This window comes from Tenrec ecaudatus, chromosome 5 (genome assembly GCF_050624435.1).
Source record: "Tenrec ecaudatus isolate mTenEca1 chromosome 5, mTenEca1.hap1, whole genome shotgun sequence".
NCBI lineage: Eukaryota > Metazoa > Chordata > Mammalia > Afrosoricida > Tenrecidae > Tenrec > Tenrec ecaudatus.
This window is the reverse complement of record NC_134534.1, coordinates 183,061,047-183,080,370: the sequence shown is the minus strand read 5'-3', so window position 1 is coordinate 183,080,370 and position 19,324 is coordinate 183,061,047. Positions and strand designations below refer to the sequence as shown.

The 19,324-nt window shown below is 49.1% G+C and overlaps 2 protein-coding genes and 1 pseudogene across 3 annotated transcripts in view; all 3 read right to left on the bottom strand.

Annotated features, from left to right (window-relative positions):
- VHL (von Hippel-Lindau tumor suppressor) overlaps positions 1–4,561 on the bottom strand; it is an 86,083-nt gene extending 81,522 nt beyond the window's left edge. Inside the window, exons 1-2 of one of the 2 annotated variants that reach the window (XM_075550462.1) lie at positions 4,162–4,561; positions 1,866–1,988 (exon numbers count right to left, since the gene is read on the bottom strand). In XM_075550462.1, the coding sequence (XP_075406577.1) occupies positions 1,866–1,988; positions 4,162–4,486 (448 nt within the window). In that variant the 5' untranslated portion in view covers positions 4,487–4,561. The remainder of the gene's footprint in view (positions 1–1,865; positions 1,989–4,161) is intronic. The other variant, XM_075550464.1, reaches the window with a different exon arrangement.
- A 2,134-nt stretch (positions 4,562–6,695) lies between these two features.
- On the bottom strand, positions 6,696–8,025 carry LOC142449052 (RAC-gamma serine/threonine-protein kinase pseudogene; annotated as a pseudogene).
- A 3,796-nt stretch (positions 8,026–11,821) lies between these two features.
- Positions 11,822–18,807, bottom strand: BRK1 (BRICK1 subunit of SCAR/WAVE actin nucleating complex). The gene is made up of 3 exons (XM_075550458.1): positions 18,647–18,807; positions 13,058–13,140; positions 11,822–12,460 (listed from the first exon to the last, which is right to left on the bottom strand). Exons 1-3 carry the CDS (start codon positions 18,762–18,764, stop codon positions 12,434–12,436), a joined length of 228 nt encoding a protein of 75 aa, XP_075406573.1. The 5' UTR covers positions 18,765–18,807; the 3' UTR covers positions 11,822–12,433.
- Between the last annotated feature and the right edge of the window lie 517 nt (positions 18,808–19,324).

Here is a 19,324-nt window from a genome sequence, read left to right as displayed (position 1 = left end):
CACCCAGAGAGAGGCACCCAGAAAGCAGCCACACCAGTGATCAATCAGCAGGACAGCTGCAGAGCTAAGCTTACCCAATACTACAAAATAAAATGGTGCTGTTCCTTTTGGAGTGGTTCTAACACAGCAAGACATAGCCAATTAGTGTGTCACTGGATTTTGGGGTATCCTATTTTGAGGGCACTGAGGAACTTACTATTCCTTATGGGTATCCATTAAGGCATAATTGACCAAGTTTAACTTATTAGTGTTGGTTTTTATAAAACTACTTCCTTAAAACAAAATCTCTACGTATATATTAGCTTGAACCCTATGAAGTGACAGGTATTTTTTAACTCACAAAAACATCAGTTTCTTAGGGTTCACCCTAATGAAACTGTTTAAATTTGAAATAGTGAACTACGATGTTCATGTTCAATTCAACCTTTTTTAAAAACCTTGTGAACTTCAACATTCAAAGTTATAAATAAGATACACTCTATACTCCAACTTCCTGAACCTATCTGAGTACAATTTTGCTCAAGAGCCAGGAAACATTCTATGTTCGGCTATTTTAATTTAGCCCCTCTCTGAGGAACCCAAAGAGCTCTAGAGATGCACATCTTCGTATCCAATGTATGTCTTAAGTAGTCACACTGGTCAGAGTCAAGGTAGCAATTCCACCGTTTCCCTTGACCTACATGAAATCTTCTCCCTCTCTTTGCTTAAATTTATACAAACCACTTTCAGTAACATCAGTGCATACAAACTTCACAGGAGATCCACTAACAGAAGACAACAGAGGTGTCAAATAACTCAGAGTAACAGAGAGAGTAAACAGCAGGGTATATCCTTCAGGCTCCAACTCCTCTACTTTTCTATAATCTGGATGGAAAAGCAAAGCTCACCCGTGAAGTACAGGATTGCAAATCACTCCAAAGAGTGCTGTGGGAAACAAAGATTTTTCCAAAGTTGTCTCTCCCAAATATATCCCAAACTTAGCTGCTTGATACACATGGCAGGTGACTATACACTTGGAGGTCAACAGAAGGAGGTCAGGGGTCATTCTCCCTAAGAGCTATCAGCCATCCAGAGCAAGCAGTCACCACTGTTTATCCCACAAGTAGGGCCTACTCCCTTCTCATAAGGACAGTAGTAGAAGGTCAAGTCCACTCAAAGGTGACCAAGGTTAGGCTGCTATATTGAGTCTAGGGTCCACCCTTCTTGTCACATGTATACCCTTAGTTCCTCCCCTTCCTATCATGTGCACACCCCTAGCTCATTTCCTTCCTGTTCCGCCTATGCCCATTGTATATCCCCCTCCTACTGCTGTAGTGCCTATTGTACAGCCCCTTCCTGTGACGTGTGTGGTTACCTGTAATCATGCCCAAGTAGATATAAGCCTTGGTTAGCAATAAAGTGCCTGTCTGCTCTTGCACTCTCTTGCCCTCTCAGCCCACGTTGTGTGCAGACCTGGCTGGTAAGATCATGGTCATCCAGGAGGTGAGCATGCTATCATGAAATGTGTCTGACTTCTTTGACTCTCTCTCCAATCTCTAATTCTCTATGACTTTATTATAATCTTTACATATATCTTAACTGTACAACTGTGCTAACTGAACCCATGATTAGTTGTGGGGGGCTGGCTTTCCCCCACACAGTGCAATCCCAGAGAGGAGGCCACCGACTCAATAGGTATACAAGCGTACATAAGTGTATAAGTATGCATATATACAATGTGCACACAAATAACATTACTTCAAAGGAAATAGGCTACTGGCCTAGCATCAGGCAAAAATCAGGAAGGACTTGGCTTCTTCAACTGGCTCAGCCTCTACTTATTTCAATAAACAACCACTTTTAAAAAAAAGATGAAACATCGGTACCTGGCAGTGTGATGTTGGCAAAAATAGGCTGTCCATCAACATTGAGAGATGGCACAAACAATTCCGTTTGGTTAACCAGAAGCCCATCGTAAGTGCCTGCATCTCTGAAGAGCCAAAGGTGACCTGTTAAGGAAGCAGAGTCTGTTAAGTAGCCACACTGGTCTGAGTCAAGGCAGCAATTTCCCTCCAGCTGCATGAAATCCTTCCTCCTCTCAGTTTACATGGACACAAGCCACTTTCAGTAACATTCCTTTGGTCAAGCTTCATCACGGATCCACTAACAAAAGAGGAAACAGGTCTCAAAAAGTTCAAAGTAACAGAGAATAAACAGCAGAGTATACACTTAAGGCTCCAACTCCAACACCTTCCTGTACGCTTGATGGAAAAGCAAAGTTCACCTGAAGTACAGGATTGCAAATCACATCAAACAATGCAAACCGGAAGAAGTGGCCACCAACTCCTCAAATCTGTGATTCTCAAAAATTCAGAGGTGAACAGGGTGAAAGCAAGCAGGGCCACTGAACTGTGCCAGTCAACAGGGTGGAGACGGCAATGCTTGGTATCTGCGGGGATTCCAGCAATGCGTGGTATCTGCGGGGATTCCAAAGAGTTCGTGGAAAAGTCCATTTTGAAGCCCCCTTTACATATTTTTACCTAAAAAAAAAAAGTCATGCAAAAAAGCCATCATGTTGAAAGGAAGATGCCAAACAGAAAAGGGACCATTTTGTAAAAACAGATGAAACTAATATAGAGTGTGAAAAGTCAGACGTGCAGTGGCCACTGGGAGGGATGAAGGGAAGTGAGTGGGCACTGGCAAAAGGGAGTTTTCTGGCCTGATGAGAATATTCTCAATTACAACTGGACCTAGATGGTGCTGTATCTGTCCAAGGTCAGCAAACTTTAAGACCTGTGCATTGCACCGTACGTAAACAAGATCTGAACTTATGAACCAAATGCATCCTTTACAAAAAAGGGGAGTAGCCATAAAGCCCCAAGCCTTAGACTGTTTAAGGAAGGAAAGGTTGTCCTCAGAATCAACAGTCGTGTTGGTAAACACTTCACTTGAAGATCTGGTGGGGAAACTTCAGTAGTTGTTCAGCTTAAAGCAGTAGTAGATAAATGCTGCAGAATGTAAATTCATACAACTTCATAAATACAACAGGGGAGGCGACAGAAATGATCTCTGGAAGAACTCTCAGGGGAATTGGGGGGCAAAAGTTCAAGAAGAAAAAACGGAAATACATACACCACCATCAAGCAAAGAGAGATCCATCAGGATCCTCACAAAATAATTGTAAAAACTGAGTGAGGCCGGGGAGGACCTGGCTGACATGAAGTGGCTACCTAGCTGACTCAAAGGTGGGCTGTGCAAGCCCCCTCATCCCTCCACCCCCAGGGCACCTCCAGAGACAGGACTGGAGATCTGGTTGGCACAAAGAAAGATCCTTGCTAACCTAGAGGTTGACGGTTTGAAACCCACCCAGTGGCACCACGAAGATGGCCCGGCCACCTGCTTTCCCAAAGATTAGGGTCAAGAAAGCCCTACACCAAGCAGTTTAAAAACAAATTTTAAAAAATGTTAAACAGTTCTACCTTGTAACTTATGGCTCATCATGGGTTGGGCTCACACTGTGGTAACAAGGCTTGCTAACTTGCCTCAGGCCTAGGGAGATCTAGTTACCTTTCACCGAGGTTACAACTTCTCGTAGCTGGTTCCTGCCCAGTACTCTTCCACTCTCAAGCACCGTACCCCTGGGGGGGGGGTTACTCTTCGCAGTGTGCAAACCGAACAATGTCTCTTCCCTGTTTATAGATGGGCACTCTCGAAAACCCTACATGGGATCGCTTGGTGTCGACGGACACTCTTCCCACCTCCAAGGCACCAGGTCTTGCTCAGGCTGCTCCTTCAGCAGAGAAGGCAGCACTCCGGCGGCGCGCGGGCCGGAGCCGGCTCCCCACTGCACGCCACCCCCCACCCTGTCTGACCGCCGAAAGGCAGGCCACAGCCGAAAGGCAGGCCAGGACCGGTTCCTGCGTCCCACCCCGCCCACGTCCTCCAGGAAGGCAGGGCCTGCTGCGCCGCCACACTGGGGACAACGGAGTCTGCCGGGCGGCGGGGTGAAGCCCTTCTTCCAGGACTAACTGAAACGCACGCCCGGGGTCGCGGAGTCCGCGGGAGCACGCAGAGGGGAGCGCGGCGCGGGCCGAGCCGCGGCCGTGAGCCGAGTGCGCGCAGCACCTGCGCGCGGCCGGCGGGGGCGTTCCCGGGCCTCGGGCGCTCGGCCCGCGTGCGTACCTCGGTAGCTGTGGATGCGGCGGCCCGTGCCCGGCGGCAGCGTCGGGTAGGGCTGCGGCTCGCCGTCGAAGTTGAGCCACACGGGCAGCACGACGCGCGGGCTGCGGTTGCAGAAGATGACCTGGGACGGCTCGCGAGAGTTCACCGAGCGCAACACCGGCCGCGGCCGCTCCGCCTCCATGTCCGCCTCGGCGCCCGACTCCTCCGCGTCCGAGTCCTCCGGGCCCGAGTCCTCGGCGCCCGAGTCCTCCCGACCGTACTCTTCCGGGCCGTACTCCTCGGCGCCGGCTTCCGCCTCCTCCAAGTTCCCCGCCTTCCCGGGCATTACCTCAGGGGACGAAACAACCGGGGACACGCCGCCTCCGGGTTTGCGAGCCGGCGGGGCGGGGCGTACGTGCGCGTCCCGGGCGAGCGTGCGTTTGCGCGCTCCCGGACGGGCTTGGGACCAAGACTCCGGGGAGGGCCGGAGAGTCTGCGCATGCGCTGAAGCGTCGTTTAGCCACCGGCGGAAGTGGGCGGAGACGTTAGGTTCCCGGGTTACCAGGAAGTTTTGCGCACCATTTACCTTAGCTTCAGTCATTCCCAAAAGACCTGCAAGGGGTCTTGCCGTATGTTCCCTGCCGTCCGCACGACGACCCATTTAATAATTTTCTCACTTAATCAAGTTTGGTACCATTTAGGGTCGCAGTAATGCATTTCACCAGTTTTTTGCCTTTTTCAAAGGTATTCTATACACAAAAACAGGTTTATGAAGAAATTTGATACTAGAACAACAAATGGAAACTCCGTGTCCTTGCCAAGAAGAGCACATAGAAGAGTAGACACCTTAAAGAAAGTAAGACTGGAGTCGCTTTTCCCCTCCCTGCAGGGCTCAGACTTGGCCGCTTTCTCGGCTTAAAAGGGTTGGCCAAGCGTTAGATGTTTAAGAACTGATACTAAGCAGAGACTTTCTCGTGGATGTAATCAGAAGGGAGTAACTTTTCACACTGCAGCCTGTGTGTTTGCTGAGAATCAGACGCAGAACCTGGTGAAAACCATTGCCCCACAACAATCAAGGCTCAAGGAGCCCTGGTGGCGTTGTAGGCTGAGTGTTGAGATACCAACTCACGGTTGGCAGTTCAAACAACAGAGGGAGGCAGGCTGCCTGCCCATAATGAGTGGGCTCCACGGAGTTTGAGCCCAACAATCGCCAGACGTGAGGCCAAGCACTTGGAATTACATCCTCCTGGGTGCACATCCCAGCACTAGCTTCAGATATGGGATGTTGAACAAGGCTCTTTACACTATCGGAGCCTTTAAGTTCCTCTTTTTTAGAAATGGCCATTTTAGAAATACGATAGGAAGGACGCTGGCGGCACTGTAAGGGGTACTTGTTGGATTGCTCACTATAAGGTCAGTGGTTCAAACCCACCAGGTCTCTTAACTACCATCCCACCACAGCTCCACCATACACTAGAAAACAAAACCAAAAATCCCAAGCCCACTTCCATGGGGCCAATGCTGACTCATAGTGATCCTATAGGACAGAATCAAGCTACAGAATGTAAATCTTTACGGAAGCAGACAGCTGCCAAAGGAAGAGATGGAGTGTCTTGGCTTCCGGTGTGGTGGAGTGACTAGCAGCGAGGCTGCATCTCCACTCTGTGGATGGTGAGCAACAGGGAAACATTGTTAGAGGAAAGCCCCAGGAAGTCCTGTTAGTCAAATCACAATGGCTCATGAGTATAAATATGACCCCATTTGTATTCCCATGCTAATTAGGTGCAAAACAAGGCTTACATCCCCAAGTTAGGCCAATTGTTCAAATAAACCCAGACCACCTTTAAGATTGATATTGCGGTTGAAGGGAGACAGCGGTCAGTATAAGACATGGAAAAATAATTCATAAATTATCAAGGGTTTGTGAAGGGTCATTATGAGTCCAAATCGATTCCATGGCAGTGACTTGGTTAGTTGATGTATTACTTTCTTAGTATAGAAAGCAATTGAAAACACATATATTTGGCTTATGGCATATTCCCTGTGTGAAACTGAAACTCCATTGTCCCCATGTAGGTCCTGCACGTGTCACTTTGGCTTCTTTGGGCTGCTTGTGAACATGCGTGAATGATGACTAGCCCGCCCATGAGCTCCAGTAGAAACTGCAGGTGCTGCTCACCTTTGTACCTTCAGTGACCTCCAAGGAGTGAGCAAAAATAGTGATTTGAAATGTTTGCCCTGAGTTGGGTGGAAGTTCACGGAGCACACTGGTTTCCAGCTGTTCCTCCCCACTTGTTTCAGGACACCGTTTCCATCCGGCTCTATAGTGTGAGCTTTATCCCCGGACACCTGCTGCCCTTCTGAGGTCCTGTGGCTGGTTGTTCTCAGAATATACCTTCGGTGTCATTGCTCTCCCACAGCCGTGGGGCTGAGCTCTAAGCTGAGCCAGGCAGAGAGTTTGGTTCCAGGTCTGAAGAGTGACGAAGGGCCAGTTTCAGTGGTTCCACAACCCCACCTAATCTTTTTTTTTTTTTTTCCATTGGAATGAAAGAGATTTATTCTCGGCCACTTGCGGAGTAAGAGAACTGAGGGAAATGAGGCCACCTCTCATTGTCAGTGCAGTCCATCCCATCCTCATATTTTTCAGGTAGAATTATTGTAATTGTCTGAGCTGTAAATTCATCAAAATATCTGGTGTCTGTCTCAGATGTTACTTGAGGCTTAAAAGGAGGTAAAAGCTTTTTATCATATACATCTTGCCAATTTACTCCAGAAAAGAAACTGTGTCTCATCATTTCTTTTGCATCATCTGGTCCTCCACCAAGGCGCTTATTTGGATCCTTTATTAAGAGCCCTGAAAGCAATGATTTTGCATCTGAAGAGTGTTCAAGAGAATTTAATGTCTTCCATTAGTATCAGTTCAAAAAGTTTCTCATGGTCCTGATTGTAGAAAGGTAACCTCCCACACATCATCTCATACATGACAACTCCTAGGCCTCACCAGTTCACTGCTCGACCAGTCATTATCTTCTAGTACCTCTGGTGCCAGATACTCTGGTGTACCACAGAACGTCTTCATGGTGGCTGCGTCTGTGATCCCCTCTTTGCAAAGCCCAAAGTCGGTAATTTTTATGTGTCCATCTTTATCCAGCATCAAATTTTCCAGCTTGAGATCCCGGTATACAATATTTCCGGAATGTAGATAGTCCAAAGCAGAGACAATTTCTGCACCATAGAAGCGTGTGCAGTCCTCAGAGAACACCCACTCTCGACAAATAAAAAAACAGCTCTCCCCCATTAACATATTCCACCATAAAACACAAATGATCTTTTGTCTGGAAGGAATATGTTAAAAAGGGATGTCTGGTGTTAATACTCTGCTTTGTTAGAGTATGTGCCACTTCATCCTTTGCGATAACTTGAGAATTTTCATAGCATAGTATTTCCCACTTGCCTTCTTTCAAACTAAAATGACTTTCCCAAAAGTGCCTTTACCTAACAGTTTCAAATAGTCAAAATCAGTCTTTCTTTTATGATGTGTTGTAGATGCATCCATTTCTTCCTCCCCTATATTATCTATTTGTGAGGTTGGACTACAATTCATTCTTCTTGCCTCTGCAGTCTGTCAGCTACAGCCTGGATAGCTTCTGTCTATTCTTCCCTTTCCTCTGGACTATCTACATGAAATGTTCTCTATAACGGTGGTCCACTGGAGACATCTGATAATAAATGTATTTGGTTTGGGTCGTTCTGTTTTCATTAACTGGCATTTTGCCACTGAAAAGTTGTTGAGAGGGTAAGGTAAATCCACATCTTGAGGTTTCTCTTTATATCCAATGAATGAACCATCTGTCTTCAAAAGGAAGTATCTTGGCGTTTTTTTAAATATATTCTCACCTTCTGAACCCAACCTTCTTTCAAAATGGTAACATCACTCATGATGGCTCCCCTCTGAGCCCCTTCCTCAGTCATCACTCCTCAGTGATGACTCAGCCTGCAAAGGCGGAGGTGGCGGCCCCTGCAGCTGTTCCGGGGCCCCTGCAGCTGTTCCGGCCGCAGCGGAGGATGGAGCTGGGGGGTTGGAGAGGGGGTGACTCGGGGGTGCCCCCTCTCTCCCTCCAATCCTCCCCCCACCCCAGTAAGTTTTGGTCCACATGTTCCTCTCACTCTACCCAGGACCTCTATTATGATCCTTTCTAGTTGGCTGTGGGAGCTGAGACCATGCAGTCTTCCAGTCTGAGGATGATGGAGGCTGAGGTCCATGTGGTCCATTAGTATAGTAAACCAGGTACTTCGTGCTAATAAACATCGTAGGCAAAGTGCTGAAGCCAAATTGAATTCTTTACCATTTATTAAGTATTTTTACCATGAAAAGGCTTTTACGATCTGGTTTCACCTGTTTACTTTTGGTTTGTTTACTTTTAAATAACACTGAGTTTGTCACCATGAGTTTAGGTTGGAGGGTAAAATGAATCTCAAAAAATGTAGTCTATGGAAATTAGTATGTCTAAGAGTTGGAAGATACTGAGCCTTAATACAAGCATACACCAGAACAAACAATATTGATGCAAATGAAGGGGAGCACAGAATGGAGACTCAAAGCCCATCTGTAGACAATTGGGCACCCCCTTACAGAAGTGTCTTGGGGAGGAGACGAGCCAGTCAGGGTGCAGTGTAGCAATGACGAAACATACAACTTCCCTCTAGTTCTTTAATGCTCCCTCCCCCCAACTATTATGATCCCAATCCTACCTTACAAATCCAGCTAAACCAGAACATGTACACTAATACAGATAAGAACTGGAAACAAAGGGCATCCAGGACAGATAAACCCCTCAGGACCAATAATGAGCAACAATACCAGGAGTGTAGGGGAAAGGTGGGGGGAGAAAGGGGGAACCAAATACAATGATCAATGTATAACAGCCCCCATGGGGGAGGATGAACAACAGAAAAATGGGTGAAGGGAGACACTGGTCTATGTGACATGAACACAATAATTTATAAATCAAGCATTCATGGAGGGGAAAAAATGAACTGATACCAAGGACACAAGTAGAAAAAGAAACAATTTTGAAAATGATGATGGCAACAAATGTACCAATGTGCTTGACATAATGGGTGTCTGTATGGACTGTGATAAAAGCTGTGAGCCCTCAATACAATTAGTATTTTTTAAATACAAGCATACAGATGCAGGTCTGCTGCCAAGCCCATGCTTAGCAACCTCAACAAGCCCTGCTGACGTGTTAATATTGTTCCATCGGGGCGAAAGGCATCACTTCTGACAAGTGCTCTCTGGCTCTCTCACGTTGTAAGATCCGACCAGCTGCTGGTACAAGCAGAGGGTTAGCACCGCACCCAACAGAAAAATGACACTAACCTGGAAACAAGGCCGCCAGAGCGTCCATTTTTCCTTCCCTGCGGCCAGAGGAATGACCAACCTTGGGACCGCACTCAACCTGTCTGGGCTTGTTTGTACAATGGCAAGTCTTATGGTTTCACTTCGCTTCAATCTCAACTTCTCATCAGAACATCCACCCGAAGCCCACCTTGCTTTTCCCTGACGGCTGCCTGGCCTCGAGAAACCAGCTATTTGTGGAGCGAACACTGGCACCAGCCGGACACACTGCGTTTCCTAAGACGACTTCTTCAAAGGCAAACAGCATCCCAACTTTTTGGCCAGTTAAAGGATGAAGTACATGTTCTGGTAGTCTTAAAGACTGGCAGCTTTTCTGTACCACGTAGACTTAAATTTTAGAGGGACCTGTGGTCTGTACCCTGCCCAGAGGCCTGGAAACTGCGGGGTGGCTCTCAACCACAGGTGAAACCTTGGGGCTTTGGACAGCGTCATGGTAACACCTGGCTCCCCGAATCGGACTTGATGAGCGTGGGTTTTCTTAGGGGGGTAAGGTGGCTTCTTTAGCCTTATGAAAAACTGAGCAAACATTCTGGGAGACGAGAGGCGAACAGGCGGCTTTCCTATCCACTTCGTGTTGCCTCTGGTCACAAGATGACTCAGCTGTTCCGCAGCCACCAGGACAGCTCCAGGAACTGAGTACCCAGGACGAGAGGACAGAACAGGGCGTTTCTCCAGTGCCAAAGCGACCATTTCACCGTTTCTGCTTCCAAAATCTAGGTCAAGCTTTTTAAAAAGCATCGAGAGATGCATAATGCATGCGTGCCTCCTAGCTCACTAGTTCAAACGAATCCAAAACCTTCAGCAGTTTTCAAGGATTTGAATTAAGCCAAAGTACTAGCCTCTTTCCAAACCATGGGCATCGGCTCCTTTCACATTCACATTGGGAGATGAGCTCCAAAGAATCCTTGAGGAATTATTCTGCAGAATCGTCAGGTCTTGAGGTTCCGCGCAGACAGGAGGTGCAGTGGGGCCCAACAGGCGGCGGGCCCTCTGGTTTTCCCTTCCCAGAGGGAGGCTTGGCTGGTGTGGCTTTTTGGCGCTCTCCAAGGAGGGCATTATTTGGGCCACTGGCTCAATTACTGGGTGCCAATAAGCAAGATTAGAAACACTTGACATTTTCAAGAGAAGCAATTGTCCTCCTGCCTCTGGAGGTTACCCTCATGCCTGTCCCAATGATGCTCGTGTTACAGCTCTGACGTACAGCACGAGCTCAATGCCTGGTCAGCTCACCGTCAAGCCCCAGACAAGGTGGATCTGAACTTTAGGAGCTCTGGCCTCTCCTCACTGTGGAAAGATGGGCAGTGGGAGAGGCCATGAACCCCAGTTGGAGTAAGCGTATTCCGGAGAGGGGCTCATGGTAGTGAGAGGACTCAAGAAGGGCCCAGCAATGCTCACAGCAGCATTTGCCACATGTGAACGACGTCAGTTTTCCGTCCCTTTTGTGAAATTCCTGTGAAAATGAAGGCAGGATTTAAAGCAGACATCCAAGGACCCCAAATAAGGATCCTGAAAAGGCTTGCCCCGACCGCAGGACTGACCTCCACCCTCCATTTCAGTTGGGATTCACCTGCCTTAGAGAGGACACCCATGGGCAGCACAGGACCAGGCCTGTCTGCATACTCCAGGATGCACGCACAAAACCAAAGAGCATGTCCTAACGGGAGGCACTGAATCAAAGAAACATCCAGAACATTCCGGGGAAGGGATGGCTTGAGGCAGCGTTTGGGAGGCAGGTACAATCTGAGTCAGGGGGATTCGCGTACAAAGCACCATGATCTGTGTGAGTCTAAGGGAGATTTCTATATTGGGAAGAAGCCTGGACTTGAGTTGGCTAAGTTTTCAGTTAACTCGGAAAGCTAGAAAACCTTCTCGACGCTGCTGATTAAACTATCTGCTTTGTGAAAGAAGTGGACAATTTCGCTTGCACTGATGGAATGTCCTGTGTGGTGGTGGAAGTGTGTGAATGCTGGTATTTCAAAAGACTGTGCGCATCATGTCTGCTTCAACTCTTATCTTTTATTGACGTTTAAGGTGCCTACACAGTAAGCACTTGGCAAATATCTGAATGACCAAATGATTCCCATGATGAGTTGGCTGGACACCCAAACACAGGGCTCGGGCTGGTTGGCCACCTGGGCTGCACCCCCCACTGCCACCTCTGGAGGTTTGATGTTAAGAGAATCATCCCACCATTCCATTTCCGTGGAGAAGGGAGGCCCACCTCCAGCTCTTCTCCCCACCACACGCACAACAGTCAGAGAAGGTTGAGGAGTTTATTAGGAAGTAAGAGAGGCAAAGAGATCCCAGGTGACACGGGGAAACAAAACAAAACAAAAACCTCTGAAAATGTCCCTCCAAGCAAAATGGGGGCCTGGCCTTCTTCTCCCCAAAAAGACAAAAATCGAGTGTGTTAGCGACAGCGTTCCCTGGCAGCCACCTAGCCAGGGTACGAGTGTCTCAGCCAGGACTGGTCCCACTCCCTACCAAAGGGGTGCATGAGACAGACTGTCTGAAGAAACGGTGCAAAGGCATGAGGAGCTCTAAGGAATGGCTGAGAGGGAGAGAGGTGGCGGACCTCACAGAGTCCCAGGCTGTTGGCTCTGAGTGCCTCCAGACATTGAAAAGTAGTTCTATAAAATGTTGCTGAAAAGGTCAAGTGTCTAATGTCTCCCAGAGTCCCCCTGGACTCCTCCCCACATGCCACATCATACCCCCAGATGTACACGGCAGAGCCCAAAGGCCACACTTTTGAAAAGAGGAAAACGAGAACCAGCCCCGCTCTGTCAGGAGAGAAGGCGCTGGCGGCTGCTGGGCCTTCCCGCGCGGGCCTGGGTCTGTCAAGCCACTTCCCAGCAGCATCCTGGCACAGCTCTAGGTGAGAGTCTCACCTTTTGTGACCTGTCAAAGGAAAATGGAAATTTAGATACACTCAAACACATCCCCGCCAAGATCCCATCCCCCAGAAGAAAACCGTGCTGTTAGCAATCCAACAGGTAAACACCAGGGTTCCCCTTAAAGGCCTCCAATCAAAAACCACGCTCACTGCCACCAGTGGACACCGACGCACGCGGATTCTCCAGCAGCCAGTCTTTCAGGGAGTAGGGAGTCTGGCCTTCTCCTTTGGAGTGGCTGCTGGCCTTGTGGTTAGCAGCCCAACACGTAACCACGACGCCTCCAGTCAGCGCCGACTCGGAGACACTACAGCACAGGGCAGAACTGCCCCCGGGTTTCTGAGATGAACTCTTCACAGGAACACAAAGCCCTATTTCTCTCCTGCTCCAAGATCACTTAAAGGATCTCATTTTAAAGCCCCGCAGGGAGAGGGCAGGCCGGAGGAGAAGAGCACACAGTTTGGGGAATTACGGACCTAAGACTCCCTTTCTCCGTTTTCCTGTGTACAGTCTACTTCCCGGGTGGTTACAGCAGTACGTGGAAATGTGCGTCTCCCCGGGGCAGCCCGTCTTACTGAAGAAGGCCCTCACCAAGCCTACTCACCCGAGCTTCAATGTACTCTATTCTTCGCTCAAGGGCTGTCAACTTCTCGTTTAGCGTCGCGAGTCTTGAACGACACGACATATCTGGTAAAAGGAGGCTGCTGTTCAGGATTAATGTCACTCCAAACACACACACACACACACACACACACACACACACACACACACACACACACCAACTACCCTGAAAAAGAAGGAATGACACATCATGCAGGGTACAAACAGGGGAAGGGAGGACACGAGGTCGGAGAGAAGAGTGGCAAGTGTTTCAGAGATGCAGTGCTCAGAGTGGATCAGCAGATAATGTTCCCCAAGCTCAGGATCCTGTGACTATGTACACTTGGCAAAAGGGACAGTGCATATGTGATTAAGGTGGGAACTGAGATCTGGAGGTGATCCTAGATTATCCAGCTGGGCCCATGGAATCACAGGAGTCCTTAAGAGTGGAAGGGCATTAGAGAAGTGGGTAGACTACGGAGGAAAGATTCAAAACCTAAGAGACTTAACTGGGAGGAATGCAGATGACCGTGAGGAGCTGGGACTGGCCTCCGCTGACAGCCAGCAAGCAAGGGCCGGCCTTCAATCCACAACAGCCAGGAACAGAATTCTACCAACAAGGGCAGGCAGCAGACCCTCCCCTAGAGCCCCAGAGACGGATGCAGTCCTGAGCTGAGCCACCTGAGCGGAGTCCAGTGAAGAAGTGGTGCTGGCCTAACCTGCGGAATGCTCAGCTATGCAGCGTACGTGGGTGACGCTCTGATGTTTGTGGTCGTTTGTTACAGCAGCAAGACAAAGTGAAACATCGGGAAAAGAGCAGCTCATACGAGGGCTCAAACAGGAAGTAAATGTTTAGAAAGTGATGATGGCAGTGTGTGTATAAATATGCTTGATACAACCGATGTATGGAACGCTATAAGAGCCTCCAATAAAATGTTTTTTTAAAAAAGAATACATCGAGGCGCTGCGGACAGCCATTTGCAAGTAGGCAAAGGACGAGTTTTTCAAAGCAGGAAATCAAAAGAGGAAGAAAGCAATCTCAATAGAGAGGAAAAGGGAGAGGGAAGAAAAAAACAGAAACTGGTCAACGGGGAAGTGCCTATACTCCCAAGCTCGTGGGGGCCATGCCTGCAGTTCTGCTCTAGGAACACACAGCGTCTCATCAGCATAGCCATCTTGGAAGAGAGCTTGGAGGACAGCCGATACCTATGGGGCCCACAATCCATCTGGGAAAAACAGCTCAACTTTCCTTTCCTTCTCTATCGTTTCCAATCTTCTCTTACTGTCGCTCAAAATGAAACCTAGATTTTCACTGAAACATCTTTTCCTCTGCAAACTTTTCTAAAAGATGACGCAACTAGATCTCCAACTATTCTCAACACACAGGAGAAAAAGGTGTCTAGCCATGCTAAGTGTTTCCGAATACCTCTCCCGACAGGTTTTTTTCAGCCAGTTCTCAAAAATCTTCACTTTGTGAGCCTTTCAAAGATGTGCTCTCCAAGACACTCTCCCACTCAGTGATTACAACACTTGGCTACCAACCTTCCCTCTCAGCTCTTCCTTGCTTGCTATGCGAAAGCATGTCAGCATCCATTTTTGACACTACACCCAACCTGTGTCTTAACTTTCATTTCACGTCCATACCTTACTCAACCTGCCTCTATCAACAGCCATGCTACTGCCACCAGAATCTGATTCTAGAACATGGTCCACGTTCTAAATGAACTCTTGGACCCATTAGCAGCCCCTCCCCTCTCTCCCACAGGCCCTGGCAGCCACAGAGCTACTTCCCATCTCGATGATTAAGGAGACTCTGGGCAGCCTTCCTCATTCTCTCACGTCTTCTTAGCACTCTGCTAGCACCCAGGGCTCCCTCGAGCACCTCAGCACCCCACCGCTCCTGGGAGGCAGGTCCAACAGGAGCGGATCTCGCCCTTTGGGGTTTTGGGGAGCACAGCAGCACACCCTCCTTGTTCTTCAGGAAGAGCATGAACGGCCTGTCATTTCCATGAAAAGAAACATGTCGGAGTTAGGTGGACATGTGTGTGTGTGTTTGTGGGGGGGTGAGGGCACGACGGGCGAGAAGGCCCTCTCGGATTTCTGGTGTGAGAGATCCGTCCGTCTGGTAAGAAGCACAACAGAAACCAAGGACAACACTCTGCTACTAGTCCACCTGCACAAGCACGGTCGACAAGTAGATGTGTTCACCTCCAGAAACCTTGACTGTCTTTCCGCTGCCATTACGTATAAACCAGGACTGGGCAGACCTCACTGCAGAGTGTGGTCATGTACACAGTCACCAGACTGGACCTGACAAACCCAGGCCTTGTGAAGGGGCGTGGCAGGGTCTCCACACACCACATGGCTCCAGCTTTCCTTTTGCTGCACATAACCTGCCACTCACTACAAACATGACCGCAGCCTTTCCCATGTAAGAGTCTTGATTTCGTAGTAGGAATGAGAACTGTGTCAATGGGTTCTTACTCCTTACATCATTTGACATGGCGGGGGTCACAGCAGGCATGCTCTATCTGTCGGCTAAGCACAGAAACGGAGGTTTTAATTTAGCCGCTTCCTCTATTTTCCTCTTTACGGCACATCCTGAATCTCATGCAATGAGCATGTATTAGCACGGGAAGCAGGGAAATAAAAGTCAACAGCTGTGCCGATCTGTTAAAGGAAATCCACTAAGTTCAAAGTGCTGAAGGAAGTGTGAGGGCGAGGTTGCTGCATCTGAACCAGTGTCCTCCAGCAGTTCAATCGGTCTGACAACCCTGAAAGGGAAAACTGCAGAGATCTTGACTCAGCTCTCTCCAGCTGCAACCACAGGGAAGGAGCTACTGCGAACTCCTCTGTCACAAACACAAAGCGATGACAGCTCAGAGGGCAGAAGATGGAAACCACCTAGGTGCCTATCAATGGAGGAATGGGGAAACCAAGCTGGTGCAGATATTCCATCAACAGAATATGAGTAATGAGGCCATGAAATATGAAACAGATGAATCTGTGAAGGAAGTCCATCACAAAAGGTGGTGTCGTCTGCCCAGCACGTAAAGTAAACATGTAAGATCAGAAGGTCAACATTTACCCAACAGCAAAGATAAGAAGATGAGGTGGCACCGCAAAGCTAGACTAATGGAAACAATGAAAATAATTAGGAAGTTGACACACTGTCTAAAAGCTAATTGGTGCCATGAAGATTGTATAAAAATTGCTATTAAAATGTCTGTATGAAAATTCCAAATGTGAATGTAATTTTGTGTGTAAACTCTCACCTAAAAACAATAAAATAAAATTTAGAAGAAAAATCTAAGGAAGTTACTAGTGTCTTAGGAAACCTGTTCCCTCTGCAGATTCTCTGTGGTCAAGGTGGGGACAGTCAAGATTGCTGCCATTTTCTAGAAGTCCTAGCTGCTCCCTCAATAAGCTCTTGTTGAATTTGCACCACCATACACACAACAGAAGGATGACATCAGAACTGATGCTAAGGGCTGAGAGGAGGAACGGGCACCTCACACAGCACTATCTGGAGTCCTCCAACGACAAGACTCGGGCTCCCGTCTCTCCTAGGATCCCGCCAGTTCCTCAGCCTTTGCCTGAACTCGGTCATTCTTCAGGGACTTGCCTGAGCTGCACTTACTTTCTCAAACTGCTTTCATTTTTAATCTTGCTTCCCAATTGTGTTTCCTTACTGATTATTTTTCTTTAAAATAATTAGGTTTACTTTTAAAAGTCTTCCCAAACCTGTAAATTACTTCCAAACATGAGGACATTATCATCACTTTAGGGAAGGACAAAGGCTTGGGCTGAAGGAGGCCATTGTTCCTGGTACCAAAGCAGCATTTTGGGCATCTGGTTTCCTCAGCTTAGGACTTGATGGAAATAACAACAAGGGTCATTTTCTCTATCTGATCACCAAGTGTGACTCATACACCTGTGATTTAAAAATCTCAGAGCAAATATTTTGTCTATTAAAGACGGTGGGCAAATGCAGTGCAAATCCTAAAACCAAACTCTTCAATTTTCAGTCAGCCCCAAGTCCTGCCTACTTATAAATTCAGTGGGTGTGACATTTATTCCAAGAAGACTCATGTCAAAGACATAGTGAACCAAATGCTTATTCATACAGTTCTATGCTCAGAAATGAAGTAATTGCATTAGCTGGATCCAATTTGAGTGATGTGGACGATAGTCTGGGTGGGCACATATCCAAGCTCTACTCGTTTGTTAAGTTTAAGTTTGCTTCTTAACACAGTGCAAACGGCCTCAGTGGCTTCTCTCATGTTCACTGCCTCTCCAGAGGAAGCCAAGTTGGGAAGCTACTTCATTCTACACCCTTGCCCCACCTCTTGAATACTTCAGCTCTAAGCTCGCAGGGGAAAGAAACCAGTTGAGACTGGATACTCAAAATCTGTACAGAGCTTTTAAAAGGCAGCAAAGAGGTCAGGATTTCTGAAATGCTCTCAGCTCCTTAGAACCAATTCGTCTAACACCTTTGAACCTGGTCTCCTGACTCCAGACCCACTTACTGGCCGCACTAAACCATGCTCAGGATGCCGAGCGCTCAATACATCCTCTAGTCTCTGGAGTAATGAGCAATGTGTGTGAATATGTCTCACTGATACACATCTTTATACTTTCCCTATTTCATCTTCAGGACCTTAATAGTTTTCCCTATTTAATCTTCATTCCGAAATGGTAAAATCATGGAACCGAACCAAAGCACATGAGTTGGGGGGGGGGGGGGGAAGAAACTATATATATCTATCGTATATTTAAAATATATAAGCAAATATGTATTTAAAATAAATATATTAAAGAAAAACTAGACACAGCCCCCATAACTTATGGAATTGCTAGGTCTCCCTCAGGCTCGGCGGCTTCTCTGCCGCGGGCCTGCTCTCTGACCCGACACTCAGTCTGTGGAAGTAACGCCAAGCTGTCACAAGCGGCACACTGCGAGGACGACTCTGGGGTCACTGCCACTTTGCTCAAGGAACCCCTGTGTCCCTCCGTTCGTCTGAGGAACGGAACACCTGCTCGACGCCAGTAATACAGACTGCCAAGGACTTGGAATTAACCTCCGGATGCAGGCGGGCGGACCCTGGTTCTCCGCCCGCGGCTGTGCCCACTCTCGGCGCCGTGCCCACGGGCATGGGCACGCAGCGGCTGGACGCTGCGCAGGAAAACACGGGCAGAGGGCTAAAGGGGGCCCCTCTTGCTTCTGCAAGAGGCCCCGGCTGCGTTTGGGAGGCGCACGTCCAAGTGCCCCGCGGGGGCAGGAGGGGCGCGGCGGCCCGGGCAGCGAGCGGGGGTGGGGTGGTGGTGGGTGGGGGAGGCTCGCGAGAGAAGACCGGACGCCCGGGGAAAGAGGGTTCGTGGAGCACGGACCGAGGAGCTGGGCTTAGGGCAGGCTCAGCCCGCGACGCCGCCCGGGGAAACGCGGGGTCAGGGGGTGCAGGAAGGTGGGCCGGGCGGAGGAGGAAGCGAAGAACGAGCGACAAGGAGCTCCCCGAAGAGGCCCCTCGGGGCTTCTCAGCACCCCCGCCTCAGAGGCCTCCCTCCTCCCTGCCGCCCCTGCTCGCCCGCTGACCGAACGAGTTGAGAAAGTCCGTGATTTTCTTGATGCTGCTGGTGATGACCTCAATGTACTCTCGGTTCGCCCAGTCCTGGTGAATCTCCCGCTGCACCGGATCCTCCTGTCCCGCCATGGCGGCCGCCGAGGGGAGAGCGACTGCGCACGCGCCCCGCCCCGCCAGGCCTCCAGCGCGCCTGCGCCGCCTGCCCACACCCATCCCTGGGCGCCCCTCCCCCGCCGTCACGGTCACGTGCACGCCTGCGCACAGCCCAGCCCTCGCCGCGTTTTCGCCCGTCTCCCACGCCCGGAGCGCAGATGCTCCCGCGCTGGCGGCGAGGACCGAGTGCGCTCGCGGTAGCGACCCGCGCCCGCCCCCGGCTGCGGGCCCGGCTGCTCGTCCTCGCGCGTGGGCTCGCGTCACCTCCTCCCTCCAAACAGCATGTGCAGACTGTGCCCATGAACATGCACACAGCATTAAACACAAGTCATTTTTTAAAAATCCCTTTCGGCGGATGATCCCTTCAGGACCAGTGTGGGAGAGTAAAGGGAGAGTGGGTTGGAAAGAGGGAACCGATTACAAGGATCTACATGTGACCTCCCCCCCTGGGGGACGGACAACAGAAAAGGGGGTGAAGGGAGATGTCAGACAGGGCAAGATATGACAAAATAATATATAAATTATCAAGGGCTCAT

What these genes read in the sequence shown, in the direction of transcription:
- BRK1 (XM_075550458.1), bottom strand. Translation starts at nt 18,764, where the DNA reads ATGGCGGGACAGGAGGATCCGGTGCAGCGGGAGATTCACCAGGACTGG. An exon ending in GGACTTTCTCAACTCGTTCG is followed by an intron (nt 13,141 to 18,646) that starts GTCAGCGGGCGA and finishes TCCTTTTACCAG; the next exon opens with ATATGTCGTGTCGTTCAAGA. An exon ending in TAGAGTACATTGAAGCTCGG is followed by an intron (nt 12,461 to 13,057) that starts GTGAGTAGGCTT and finishes TTCCTTTGACAG; the next exon opens with GTCACAAAAGGTGAGACTCT.